The sequence below is a fragment of the Aulonocara stuartgranti genome (assembly GCF_965226115.1).
Source record: "Aulonocara stuartgranti genome assembly, chromosome: 22".
Lineage (NCBI taxonomy): Eukaryota > Metazoa > Chordata > Actinopteri > Cichliformes > Cichlidae > Aulonocara > Aulonocara stuartgranti.
Window position 1 is genome coordinate 28,080,680 of NC_138957.1, and position 14,806 is coordinate 28,095,485.

The window sequence follows — 14,806 nt, forward strand, 5'->3', positions numbered from 1 at the left end:
GACAAGACTCCGCCTGAGGGCGAGCTACTGTAGAAGAATGGCTTAACGTCAATTAAAGCTTAAATACAGAAACATTTTCAGTTATTTTTAGTTTAGCAGCACCATCGCTTTAGGCATGGCAGTGTCAGTCGCTAAGACCACCACTTTCATGACTCAGGCATGTCGACAACAACAAGACAGATTGGCATGAATGTTTTTACTTCACTACCCAATAGGACAAATTCCAGTGACTGCTGTGTTCCTCTCGAGTTTTCCGAGTCAAGGTTTTTACCTTTATCTTCTCAATGAAATGTTGGTGCATTCATGGTATCCAGAAGATACATCCCACTAGGGTTGCAAAGGGGCGGAAAATTTCCGGTAAATTTCCGAAAAGTTTCCGGTAAATTTCCATGGTAAGTTAAGCTTGGGAATTTTGGAAATATTCCATATTGGAAACTGTCCATGGAAATAATGGGAATTATGGAAATTAATGGGAATTTAGGAGAACTAACTGGGAATATATTATTTCCAAGCATAAATATAAACAGAAATCATAAGAAAACCTCCATGCAAAATGTTTTCAACAGATATTTAAACAGATTTATTTGTAAGTACAGTAGAATAGAACACGTTTCAATAACTTGTTTCATGGATGAATAAAAACAGAAATGTTGAGTTCAATATTACCATCCCCTAACCCCGCTCATTCAAAAATGCCCCCTGTCCAAAAATCTCCACAAAGTCCCATTCAAAAGGTTAAATGAAAAATGCCACTTATCCTCCAAAACGTCCCATTAAACATGCAAATCTTCCTTCAAGCAATCCTCTTTTCTCATTTTTGCTCAGTCAATAGACTCTTCCTGGACCTCATCATCATCCAACAACATGTCCACTTCCTCAGCATCCAACTCTGAGTCTTCCTCTTCAGTGTCACTTTCCAGCCTTGTTGAGGATGGCTCTGTGTCAGGCTCAAAGAGCCGTAGGTTTGCCCGAATGCCGACCAGCTTTTCCACTCTCACATTTGTGAGCCTGTTGCGAACCTTTGTGTGGGTGTTCCCAAACAGTGACCAGTTGTGCTCGGAGGCAGCTGATGATGGTGGGATTTGGAGGAGAATGGAGGCTACAGGTGCAAGGGCCTCAGATTCACATAGTCCCTTCCACCAGGTGGCTGCAGATATGTGCTGGCATGACTGCCATATTCCATCCCCTTTCCAAAGGCCTTGCTTTGTTCGATACTTTGCCAAACTGCCTAGAACTTTGCCTTTATCGAGACCCAGGTGGTCAGACATGGCTGTAATGACCGCATAGGCACCGTTGATCTCTTCCCCAGAAAGTATGCCCTTGTCATATTTGGGGTCCAGCATGTATGCTGCTGCATGCACTGGCTTCATGCAGAACTCCCTCCGCTGTTCCAATGACTTGACCACAGCCGTTTCCTCTGCTTTCAGTAGTAGGGAAGTGGGCAGAATTGTCTGGATTTCTTCTTTGAGTTCTGCAAAAAGGCACTGGACATCTGACAAGATGGCACCATCCCCCTCTATCTTCGCTATTGCTGCTGCAATAGGTTTGAGGATTTTCTGACTGCTAGATACTCTAGATACCCAGAACACATCATCCAAGATGACCTTCTTGATGTCACTGTCGATGCCTACAGACTGGGATATGGCCATCTCTTGCAGAGACTCCTTTCCCTTCAGAAGGCTGTCAAACATGATAACAACACCACCCCATCGCGTTATGCTGGGAAGCTTCAGTGTAGTACTCTTGTTCTTTAACTTTTGCTTTGACAGAAATGTAGCGGAAGTTACTTGTTTGCCTTTAACATATTTCAGAACTTGCTTCACTCTCTTATTCAGAGTGTCCATTGTTTTTAGTGCCATTATGTCTTTTAGGAGAAGGTTTAGTGTATGGGCTGCACAGCCAATAGTAGTTATATGAGGGTAGGTCTCCTCCACATGTGCCCAGGCAACCTTCATGTTGGCTGCATTGTCAGTGACCAGTGCAAAAACCTTATCTGGTCCAAGGTCATTGATGATCACTTTTAGCTCATCTGCAATGTATTGGCCTGTGTGTCTGTTTTCCTTTGTGTCTACACTCTAGTAGAACACAGGCTGAGGAGTGGTGATTATGTAGTTAATAATTCCTTGTCCCCTGATATTGGACCATCCATCAGAGATGACTGAAATACAGTCAGCTTGGTCAATGGTCTGTTTCACCTTTGCTTGAACTCGACTGAACTCTTCATCCAGTAGATGAGTAGACAATGCATGTCTGGTTGGGGGAATGTATGCTGGTCGGAGAACATTCAAAAATCTCTTCCAGTACACATTGGATGTCAGCATCAGGGGTGAGCCAGCTGCATAGATTGCACGAGCGAAACACTCATCTGCGTTTTTCTGGCTAGTGTCATCCATAAAATCAAAGAATCCTCTGATGCCAGAGGGACCAGGAGCTGATGAGTGGGTATCTGACTCTGATACAGCTGAAACAGATTCATTTTCCCCTTGAGTGGAACTCCTGGCTGCTGCATGTGTTGGGCCTTGAGGAATTTTTTTGCACTTTGCAATGTGCTGCTGCATTTTTGTGGCATTCTTCACGTACGTCTTATCACAATACTTACACATATATACAGATTTCCCTTGTACATTAGCTGGTGTAAAATGTCTCCACACATCAGATAGCGCACGTGGCATTTTTCTGTAAAATAAAACAAGAGCTTGTAAAAATGCTAATGCAATGCAAGAGATCGTAATAATACAATTGCAATATGATAATAAACAGATATAAATAGTAAGGCTAGCTAAACAACTGGAATGATCTTCAAAACAAAACAACCAAATGAGGAAGCTAGCATCTTCTTTATGTTATACTAGCTATGGCTTATTTAGCATCTAACAGATGCTAGCATTTTATTTAGCATCTAACAGATGCTGGCATTTTATTTAGCATCTAACAGATGCTGGCATTTTATTTAGCATCTAACAGATGCTAGCATTTTATTTAGCATCTAACAGATGCTAGCATTTTATTTAGCATCTTATTAGATGCTAGCATTTTATTTAGCATCTTATCAGATTGCTATCTACCAGATTAATACATTTTATGTGATATTCACAATTTAAACATTTAATGAATATATTTTCCCATAATATCATCAAAACTTACCTCACTTGTTAAGTCCACAGGCTCAAATGTGTGCCTTTAATACTCTTTGTCCTTCAGGCTCAAAAGTGTGGTCCATGTGTACATGTGATGGAGGCATGCACAGTGCCAGTAGGTGGTCTCAATAGCCATGCAGCAAGCTTGTGCTCTGTACATGTGATTAAGGAATGGCATGGATATTCAAGTGTATTTGAATTGCATTTGTTTGTTTTTGTCAATATTATGCTAAAATATACTTTCCTCAACTATATTTAAGTTCCCTAAGAAGAGCCAACCTTCAATTTTGAAAATTCCCACTTTATTCCCATTAATTCCCGTTAATTCCCATAAATTCCCGTTAATTCCCATGGAAAGATTCCATCTTTGAAAATTCCGGGAATTTTGCAACCCTACATCCCACCGATCTCTTGGGTTTACATCAGCACCACCAGATAACAGACTCTGTTTAGAACTCTTAAAGATGTTGAAGAAGCAAGCTCCTTTAAGCAAGTACTTTGGTGTTCCTCCACCTCCAAAGAAATGTCAGAAGGAGTCCGAACCACAAAAGAAGCGCGCATTCTCGGGAAAGTGGTTGCAGGAGGTGAGCTGGCATTTGTTTGAAGCCAGCGTTAAGAGTTCTAAACAAATGTCTGTCCTCCTCCAGGAAATCTTATGTACGCAAACGCGCGTTGCAACTTCTTATCTGGTCCGCGTCTTTTATTTTGACAGCGCATGCGCACCTGCGGACCACTTATGTGCACCCCTGGCTATGATAACACGAAACCATGGGAAGTCTATGGGAGAGTTTGACCGTGATGGAAGCTTTTAAAACCTTTATTTTGGGGAAAAGTCATTACACTGTTATTATCATACTTGAGTGGTGAGTCTAAAACAAGCACTTTTATGTCCGTGTGACATCTGAAATTAAAGTTAATCTGGATAATGCGTCTAAATAACTGCCCAAACAAGTTTCTGAAGGTGTTTTCAAGAGCCTTTGCTTCTAGAAGGGCTTGGATTGAATATCGAGTTTATCACTGGACTAATGACACTCTCCTCAGCCTTACTTGCACTTTACTTTCTGCCAAATGTTAGCATGCTATACTAATAGACAGTGTTAAGGATGGACTGATGTCGGATTCCTTTAGTCATCATCAGTCTGAGGTGTGTTTAAAAACACAGAATGTAACATATTCGCCAACAGAGGCTGGTCAGTGCTCTACGTATGGCTTGATTGGCTACTCATAAATACACAACAGTGGCATCTCAATAGTTTTACAGTGTTACTAATGTTTATGTGTACTGCCGTGATCAGAGATAGTTATGTGGGGGGTTTATGGCTGTTCCAACCTTCAAAGAGAGTTGCAGTTGAAAATTCTCACTGGGAACTCAGTAATTTCAGCTCCACCACACCATAACATTATCCACTGGCTAGTGAGGTCCTGTTAAAAAGCTTCAGGATGAGCATGTTTGTCACTGGGATCTGGGTGTTTTGAATCAAGATGTGAAGAGGGAGTAATACTGCATGCTCATTGGCTAACTCGCTAATTGACAAGTCGATAGCCACTGAGCATGCCCTAGCAAATCTACCTTTTTTGACTCGAATAAAGATAATTTATAAGATTAATTTCATTTCTTTTTCAGTACTGCTGAATAAGTAGTGTTGGAGTCCATTTTACCCCTACTGGTTTAAAACTATGCAAATTTCTACACTGCTTTCACTTGTCACACAGCTGGAGCATCTATTGCATAAATTAAGTATTTTTCCTGCAAAACATCAGCAGCTCTTAGTCAAACAAGCTGATGTAAAAATATCCTTTTCATTCATTGCATTTAGAATTAAACTGATTCAGGTTTATCTTATACTACAAAAAAAAAAAAAAGTGCCGCTGACTGACTCGAGAATTTTAACCCATATTCCTCTCACTGCTATAAATGCCAGCAGAAAAGTGCTGACACACTGGCCCCTGGATAAACCTCACATTATCAGCAAAAAACACTCCCCTGAGCTGACTCTGCAAACAGACAGATTAAGATTTGATTTCAGTTACGAGGGATAACCTGAAAGAGAAACGCATGAAGAAACGAGGACATTCACTTACAGTATCAGTCCTGGTAACATGTTATTAATAGCATCTGCTGTTTGTTTTGCTCTCTTTTGTCGGCGTGTTTGCTTACATTGCTAGGCAGGTGGAGATGAAACTCTTATTGTGCCTCGTGAAGGACGCACAAGGTAAACGTTGATAGATGGGAACGGTGTGTACAAAGCAGCGAAGACTATGCTTTTGTGTGTAAACCACCTTGAGAGAGACATTTCATCAACAATTAATGCCATTACCTCTGTTTTCATTTGTTAATACATTTAAAGTATCAAAGCCTTCAACATACTTCAGAATAAAAGCCTTTAAAACACAAACTGCCTTTTTTCATGTAAAAAGATTTTCATTTGGATTTACTGCATGAACACTTTTCTAACACATTATGACAGCAATCAAACATTACCGTAAATTCTGCAAAGCACCGTGCAGAAAATACCTGCAGAATAAAACACATCCGGGGCTAAAACTTGAGCAGAAATGCAATCGAAACAAGTAGCTTCTAGTTGTGAGTATGTGCTATAAATAGCTTTTTTTCAGCCATTATTAACGCCCTGGGACTGGTGTTTGAACTTGGCTTTGGCTATACATTTAAAGTCTACATCGAGCATGGCCTCTGCATAAAACCTTTCCAGTACTTCAAAATGCCAGTAACTTGGTTTGATGTTTAAATGCCTTAAAAGCACAACAGCAGGTGAAAGCGAAACTGAAAGGACAACTTTAGAAATACTTTAGAAGCTGCACATCATGTTTTGTTATTTGGACTATTCTCTGGACAATAATACAGGTTATATCGGGAACCTTAAGGAGTGTAGGGGGGCTGGGGGTCGAGGTGCTGCACGAGCCATATGTGTGAATGTAATGATCGAGTGATCAAATTGTTAATTGCATAAAAATGACACAAAATGAAGTCAGTGTGTGAAGAAGTAATTCCTTTGAACCAAAAGCTCAAGATTCAGACTGCTATTAAAGTTGTTTCAAGTAGTGTTTTTCTGACTCTTTGCCCCGAGTGAGGATATCCCACAGTGTGTAAACACAGAAGCTCCACCCACCCGCTGATCAAACCCTCTGTTTGTGAGAAGCAGCCAGTCAGAAAACAGCTGGTTTTAAACAAGTGTTAAAGGTAGAAGAATTAATACTGCTTGTTTCAGAAGGTGGAGCTACTAAGGGTTTGCACCAGGGGCCAGTTTAAAGATTATTTTGACCTGTGCATCATGCAAAGCTACTCTAGTAGGGTCCAGCAATATATATGGAGTTGGAAATAAGGATGGTCCCATTTAAAAGCACTGCAAAGCTAAAGCTTGGCGACAGTGAACTGAGGGTGGCATCTTGAAACCACAACTTTTTGTTTTCACACTCTGAATGCAACAGATCAGACACAATGTGTTAATTAGTGAGCTTCAGAGATGCTGGTAGGCGAGTGCTGTTACCACTGGACAGGAGCAGACTAGATGTTTCCCTCCGTTTACATTCTCCAGCCCAAGAAAAAGTCAGCGTTTCCTGGCTTCAGCATGCATTTCTAGTAGGAGTTCTAAAATAATAATAATACATCCTAATTTTAGCTTCACGTGTAAAGCATAGACACAACATTGATAATTATCTTTTCATCTCAGCTTAGGTAAATAAGTAAACGGCTCAAAATATTCTGCTTTCGCCCCCACCTTTTTTTTAAACTTTAAACAGAGCCAGACCACCTTTTTTCCTTTTGTTTACAGTCTCCATGCAAAACGTGGACCAACGAGTCCTGACCATAAACACTCCAAGCCCACTCATTTGAGGTGAGTGACCTGAGCGAGGGCTGAGCGCCTCGCTGCCATCCAGCTGCCAGCGTCGGCTAACCTGCGCTGGGACGAGAGCACCAAGAGTCTGGGTTGCTGTTTTGGCAGGATGGGTGCCAAGTAATAAACATCTGGGTTGGACTCATTGTGTCCGGTCTTTTTATATACTCCATCATCATCCTCCTTAGCTTAGCTTTTCATTGTATAAGTGATGCCAAGATGATTGTTCATGTTGGAACTTGTCAACAAAAAAGTTTGTGGCTGAATCTGACAGAAATCTCAGCCATAACAATAACACATGCTGCTGCCCATTATCTTTCAACTCTGCACTTGAATTAGTAATATCTAGGCTTGCAGATTTACAACCTCATAAATTATGATGAATATCTGTGCAATGCATTGGCTCCTAAAATTCTTTTAAAAAGCAAGCAATCACAATCTAATTGTGTGCCAGGGAGTGACAGGTAATTTCAAGCCAATCAGATTAGATAACAAGCTCGTGGTTTCGCTTTTGTTATTCCATCCGAAGTTTGCTGCAATGTTTGAAGTGGAATTAATAAAACAAATCAGCAGATTGCTGCGCCCTTCATCAGAAACCTGTCTCTCTGATGCGTTGGATCGATACAGTTCAGCTGAAGTTCAGAGATTTAATCCCATCGTGAAGCGGCAAATAAGGGACTTACAACAATACGGGAAGAGCCCCAGAATGCGCTTTCTAAATACGGGATCTTGCAGGAATGAGGAGACTACTGACATGTGTGCACTGGTACAACATGGATGCAACCCAGGACGTAAACATCCAAGTTCTTTGAAGTGAACAGGCCAACAGGTCGGTGCAAAGTGCATTCACAAGTGTCGGTCGAGGCAGCCAGCGGTGATGAGGGAACTGCTGTCTTTCACCGTTTTGAATCTGATTGCGCTCAGTGCAATCAGCAAGATATCGTCAATCCTACGATGAGCAAAACATATGATATGAGAATTCATCCACTTAAATGTAAGTATTGTCACAAAAAGATCTCTCCCCATGAAGCGTTCTGCTCCTGATAAAATACAACAGGAACCGCGAGCTAATTTAGAAGAGGATGTTTGACGATACATAGTAAAAGTTTATCATGTCAACCTTTTTTTAGGTAAAACAGTCGAAACATCAACACTTACATGTCCCGAAAAATAACTGGCAGATACTAATCACATCAATTTGCAGGCAAAAAAAATATTTTGTAGCATATTAAATTGGATTTGTGTTGACTGTATTTTGTATTCACTTTCACAAAACCTTCCCACAAAACAGTTCAGTTCAGATATTTAATTCAAAATGTTTGATTTTCTCTATTCTTTAATATAAGTCCATTTTCTTCAGGTTCGTGGAAGGCTGTGGCTTATCACAGCTGGAAGATGGTGCAGGGTGGGGTAGTCAGGATATCAGTTTATCGCAGAGCTAGCACAGAGAGGCAGACAACCTTTCGCACTCACATTCACGCCTACGGTCAATTTACAATCTCCAGTTCATCTCACACCATGCCTGTCTTTGTACTGTGGGAAGGAGCTGGAGTATACAGAGAAAACCTACGCAGAAACGAGAACATGCAAACTCAACATAGAGCGGGCTCAGCGAGCTCTTCTTGCTGTGAGGTGACTGTGCTGCTTTGTTGCTCTGGGGCGGCAACTTCCCAACTTGTGTAAATCTACAGTTCTCCTTAGATCTTCACTGAGTTCCTGGGACTTTTCCTTTGGTCAATCCAATGAGTCCCAGGAACTCAAATCCTCTTTTTGCTGCCATGATCACTAATGAGAAGTTAACAGTCGAGTGAAAGGATGTTGTGGAACCTTCAAATCCACTTATTAAACGATTCAAGTCAGTACGTATATATAGATATTTAACCTCCTAGGACCTGCCGTCCACATATGTGGACATCACATTTGGGCCGTCTAGACCAAAATGCTTAATTTTTCTCTACAAAGACCTGATATCCACTTACGAGGACATTGTACTGACACTGTTCTATCAAAATTTGAAATGAATGTCCTTATATGTGGATCTCATTTTTCTCAAAAACAAAAATTAGGTAAAAAAAAAAACAAATAATCTGGTAATTCTTTGTTTTTACATTCTTTAGGTCCCAATCAACCCAAATAGCAAAGAAAAATTAAAAATGCATGCCATGAAAGAGCTCTTAGGAGGATAAATATAAATCAAGAAACAGTAAAGCTCAGAATTACCATGACATTCATGCCCCTGATGAGTGCATGCAAAAGTCTGACCACAACTGTAGCTGGCTAACTTAAGTTGCTGAGCCTTGCTCACTGGTAAAATCATTTATTTAACTGGTATGTACACAATCTCCCCTCTGCAATCCAAAATGAATTACTGATCTTAAAGGCTGCACATAATGTAATTATGGATGCTTAGTTAATATTAAAGGAAATTATCTGCTGGGCTCTGGTGTTCTAAACAACATCAAGATTACTGTAACCTTTAACCATCCTTTTGGCTCGGTTATGAAAGTGTGTCCTGTCTTTTTTTTCTCTCCACTACATTCCAGACATATTTTCTCTAAGACTTTGTCCCATTTCCCAAACGGCCGTCAGTCTGCAGCGAGGCCCTGCATGTCCCCACTCAACGCTGAATACCACAATCACAGCGCTGCAGCTGCACTAGAGTCTGAAGTCTGAAGATCCAGAAGTCCCGTGACGTGAAAAGGTGCGACATGAAGTGAGGCCAAAGTAGATAGTCGAGCAAACACAGGAAAGCAAAATGTATGAAAACCAATTTCAAGCTGCAAACACTTTGGTGATGTGAAATAAGAGAATTGCTGCAGACCGTGTGTAATTCAAAGCTTACTGAAAGCTGACAGAGTTCTTTAAAGGGCATGTTTTAGATTTGCAGAGATAGATTTTAATAGGTGAAAAGCCCTGGACAAACAAAGGGCTCATTTTGTGCTATAGTGCAAAAGCCTGCATCTTTTACAGCTTCAGGTCTGAAGTGCTGAGCTGGTTTTCTGTTACTCAACTATGAATAGGCTAAATTTCTATAAACATCCATTATAGTCAGATAATTTGACAATGTGACTGTCTGTCTGCAGTGGTCCATGTTTCCAAAGTGTTGCCATAATCCAGCAGATTGCCTAAAAAAAACCTGCTTTTTAGGGCATTTACTCGTTTCTATGTCTGAGCATGTGCCTGTTAGGGTGAAAACTGCCCAATAAAGACGACTCACAGCTACTGACTTACAGACACACTCACAGCTGAAAGTGAACAACACAAAAACTGAAAGTGTTTACGCACTCGCTATCACTCTATCACCCCGGCTCTCAGTTAAAGTCAAGCTGTCTTATGTGGAGCTCTGATAATGTCGCTTTGCCCTGTAGCTGAATAACACATCCTCTCCTTCTCTGCTTTTGGTGTTATCTTTCTGAAACTAAACACGATTGTGTGCACCTGCAGCACTTTGAGAGAGCCGTTCCCAAACAAAACGAAAACTGTCAACAACCTCAGATGGCATCTTCAGAAACCTCTAACCCAAACAACATGGAAGATTACAGCCGTCCAAAGAAATGCTGCCTGCATCCTTAAAAAAAGGTGTCATTTAGATTGACAGTAGAAAGGATTATTGAATAACGTGCTTACAATGAAAAGCGGATGTGCTAAGCAACTTCATTCTCAGGCTGGACGATTAACTACATATTCATTTCTATAACAAATTTATGAAATCAAGCTAACTGGGACAAATCAGAAGCTCTTGTTTTGCCCTGCGCTATAAAGCACACGTTCTTCCCCCCAAATCTACTCATAATTTAGTTAATTTACTCAAAATGACAACAATAATCAGTATGTACAAGTAAGATGCAAGATTTCTGTAGATGAATGACCAAGAACAAGGCAGCAGGGATCCACAGGAAATCAGAAAACTAGCACAAAATTAGCCCAGTCAGGTTGTTTACAAGTTATTTAGCACCAGGTTCTCCACAAATATGAGTGTGCGATCGAAGAGGGGCGACCGCCGTCGGGCCGTCCCCCAGCTCAGTCACGAATGCCTCTCTTCACCGTCGGGCCGGCTATCCGAGACCGACTGAAGATCCACAGCACTACAGTATCACTGCATCTTGGCAGGATTCTGAAGCAGATGGTAGCTTTGCACCATTGGCTCCTCAGCCAAGCATCTACACCAAATGTCTGAACCTTCTCTCGTACTGAGCAGGATTTACTATTGCAACAATACATCATAAGTAGGGTTAAACTAACCTGTCTCACGATGGTCTAAACCCAGCTCACGTTCCCTATTAGTGGGTGAATTCTGCTTCACAATTTTGTGAGCCAACATCAAAGGATCAAAAAGCGGCGTCGCTATGAACACTTGGCCGCCACAAGCCAGTTATCCCTGTGGTAACTTTTCTGACACCTCCTGCTTAAAACCCAAAAGGTATGAGAATCGGGAGGCCCCGCTTTCACGGTCTGTATTCATACTGAAAATCAAGATCAAGTGAGCTTTTGCCCGTCTGCTCCAAGTGAAGTTTCTGTCCTCCCTGAGCTCGCCTTAGGATACCTGCGTTACAGTTTGACAGGTGTAACACCCAAGTCAACTCCCCACCTGCCACTGTCCACGGAGCGGATCATGCCCGGCACCAGAAGCGAGAGCCTGCTCGGGGCTCGCCTCCCCGCCGCACCGGGTAAGTGGAAAAAACAGAGTAGATTTGGATTAGGGATGTAGTATTTAAAAAGAGCTAGAACATTATTTTGTTGTGATTAAAAACAAATATTTAAACCATTTATTTATGTAAAAGTCATGATCCTATGTAGGTTTAGGCTTTAAGATTATTTACGTAGCTAAAGTCATGATTGGATCCTATGATTGATGAAGTAAGATGTTTATATAACCTTAATGTTGCACCTGGAGATAATTTTATTGCTTACTGCTGGGTCATTTTATCTAGAACAACAGATAACAAACGCTTTAAAACAACTAAGTATTGGTGCACAAAGTACAGTGTTTGCATCCAAGATGCAGCGGAGCAGAAGCAGTCAGCATAAAAGAAATACTTAAAATACAAAAAATAAAAAAGTACAAGGTCTTTAGACCTGTACTGATATACTAAGTACTGCAGTAACTATACTAGATCTGGACAAACCCCTGCCTGCAGCTGCGAAGTGAAGGACGTGTTGGTTGTTCTTGGAGCGGTGTCTTCTATCTACTGTACATATTTCACATACAAGGACCAGCACTACACGCAGATTCATGGGTTCCCAGTTCTCAGTGGCTTATTTGTATATGGAGGAAGTGGAAAAGAGGGCTATGATATCCTATCCTGGAACAACACCGATCCATTGGCATGTGAATGACAGAAGGAAGTGAAAGCCAAATCTCAGGCCGTACCACAATTCACTGATCTCATTAACTTGATGGGCAAACAGATCAGATTCACCAGGAAGGATAAGAAATATTACAGTCTAGTGTTCTTCGACTGTGAGATTTCACTGTAATGGGGGACATTTGAAAGCTTACGTGCACCGCACACCAATCCATACACATCAGTATTCATGGTTTAATTCTCATCATCCACTGCAGCACAAACTGGGTGTCATCAGGATGGAGAGCCAACACCATCCCCACAGACACAGCGGCCAGGGAAGCAGAAGAACATCAAGGCCATGAGTAAATGTGGTTATCCCACCTAGCTGTTTGTATCTTTGGCTCTCAAGGCCCAAAACACACTAAACTAAAAACTGGTCCAATAATTGGGTCCCCTGGTATAAACGGAGTAATATAGTACATACGTTTTTAAGTTTTAGTATGTTTGCTGTGAATTATACATCGAGGAAAGCATACAACTTCTAAGTAGATGCCACAGCACAGAAGAGCTGCCTCATCAGTCCAGGACACCAGAGTCACCTACACCTACATGCCAGTGGCCACTCGTTCAGTGATGGGAATGTACACATACTGTACAGGGAGGAACACTGGTTTTGAGTGAGGAGTCAAGAAGCCTATTTATGTGAAATGGGAACAATCATCATTGGCCAACTCTCTGTGAATGGTACTCATCATTACTGAGCCACAGTCACCACAATTTGCATATTAAAAAAAAACAAAAGCTGAGCTTATGGTTCATAGATACACCACCGTGCTGGGTTCAGTCATTATGCAAAATAAGGTTTATGGGGCCGGGGATACCTGGATGAGTTCTGAAACGTTTCTCCCACTGAATCCATATGAATAGAATTAATATTGGTTGACTGTTATTTTCAGCTCTTAGTCTTTCTCTTGAATGTTAGGGAAGGAATCTTTTCAATTTAACATTTGTCTTAAAAAATAACCATGTTTAATACTTGATTGCATTTATAAACCAGTCCTACTCTCCAAGCTTCTTCAGCTTTTTAATATCTTAGTCTGATAAAGCTGTTCGCGGCCACAGGAGATCTTATTATAATTATTTTTTTTGTTTTACACAATCATGAAAATGAGTTCATTTTAAACAAAAAAGGTTAGTTACATACTAATGGAACGGTGGGCTTAGGCTGATTTTCAATCTTCTTCTTTAATCATTTCTTTTTCGACCTCATGTTTCCTAATTAGTGTGACTGCTGGAGGGTCAGGTCTCTCAAATCTCACCCTCTTAAAGCACCAATCTTTGATGTGCTAAGCCCAGCTTCATGTCAGGGACCCTTGTGTCCTACCTGATCCCCACAGGGGTCCTGGATGGACTGCCTCCTTTATGATGGCTGTCTGGCTCGCCATTCAGGTCCTGATGACCTTTCCTGCATTGACACTGCCTCAGGACAGAGAGGGAGGTTCAGGGAAACAAAGGGTGAACAGCTTCCACTAGAATAATCTTTACACATTGAGGAGAAAGCGAGTTTGAGGCACTTAAACTAACATTAAATTACACATTACATAAAAATGCCTTTGTTGCAACCATCTTTAAAAACAGGAACACCTTGGTATGCTTGTACACAGATCAAGTCAGGATCAGTATAATGAATGTAGGTTGATATTTCCACCTTAGATAATTAATACTGGTTGATATGACTTTTATGGGAGTTTTATGGGAGTGCCACGTTGATACAAGGGAAGGAAAAGGCAGCAGAGCCCAGAACAGTGACAAGAGTTACGACACTCAATAAGTCCCAGCTTGCAGATGCACAGCAACTCTGGGTAGGCTAAAGATGAAAAAATAAAAACAGCTAGGCTTATTTTTTCCAGTCTTTGCAAGCAGTTTGTTAGTGGCTCCATATATGTTGATATGTGGTATATATGTTTCCATAAAGTGCTGTGTAGGTCATTCCCTCATTCTTTATGAGTTTGTGATGATTTTTTAAAAAGACTCCAGGCTTTCTGAAGGTCTTCCAAGGTTTTCGTTGGTTATCAGCTGGTATAGGTAGTACGTCCTCTGACAAGACTGCACATTCACAAAAATTCACAATTCACAAAACACTAGAAATTATGTGATAACTGCAGATAACATCTGATGGTCTCTAACAGACATCAGATGTTGACAGCTGAAATAACAGTTTTATAGTATATATCCTCTCAACACTCCGCATACACGGCTTTATAGTTTTACACTCCATCGGTACCATATTTCTGTTTACATCTTTATTAGGGCCACTAAAGTTACATAGTTAGTCAGTGAGTCAAAGAAGGAGGCTGAGGGTGGAGCTAGTTGATATACAGGTGCTATCAAAGTGGATCAAACCATGTGACTGACAGCTGTGGGGGGGGGGGGGGGGGGGGGAGATTGGTTTTTCTCCACCAAGTTTACTTTTTGTTCTTTTTCTTTCTGTCTTATTTGGGCACTTTTTGTATTACAGCTCAATTTG

At 41.0% G+C, this 14,806-nt stretch overlaps 1 protein-coding gene and 1 long non-coding RNA gene across 3 annotated transcripts in view; both read right to left on the minus strand.

The window, feature by feature from the left end:
• Positions 1-14,806, minus strand: part of LOC309698689 — a 101,767-nt gene that overhangs the window by 39,913 nt on the left and 47,048 nt on the right. The window contains exon 3 of one of the 2 annotated variants that reach the window (XR_014274147.1): positions 13,650-13,755. The exons of the other annotated variant lie outside the window; for it this stretch is intronic. This is a non-coding gene — a long non-coding RNA (uncharacterized lncRNA). Of the gene's footprint in view, positions 1-13,649; positions 13,756-14,806 lie in introns of those variants that run through there. 2 annotated transcript variants of the gene reach the window in all.
• LOC309699027 (uncharacterized protein) lies at positions 339-3,473 on the minus strand. The gene is made up of 2 exons (XM_082521863.1): positions 3,145-3,473; positions 339-2,676 (listed from the first exon to the last, which is right to left on the minus strand). Exon 2 carries the CDS (start codon positions 1,953-1,955, stop codon positions 822-824), a length of 1,134 nt encoding a protein of 377 aa, XP_082377989.1. The 5' UTR covers positions 1,956-2,676; positions 3,145-3,473; the 3' UTR covers positions 339-821.

Coding starts and splice junctions, on each gene's coding strand:
- LOC309699027 (XM_082521863.1), bottom strand. CDS start 1,955: ATGAAGGTTGCCTGGGCACATGTGGAGGAGACCTACCCTCATATAACT.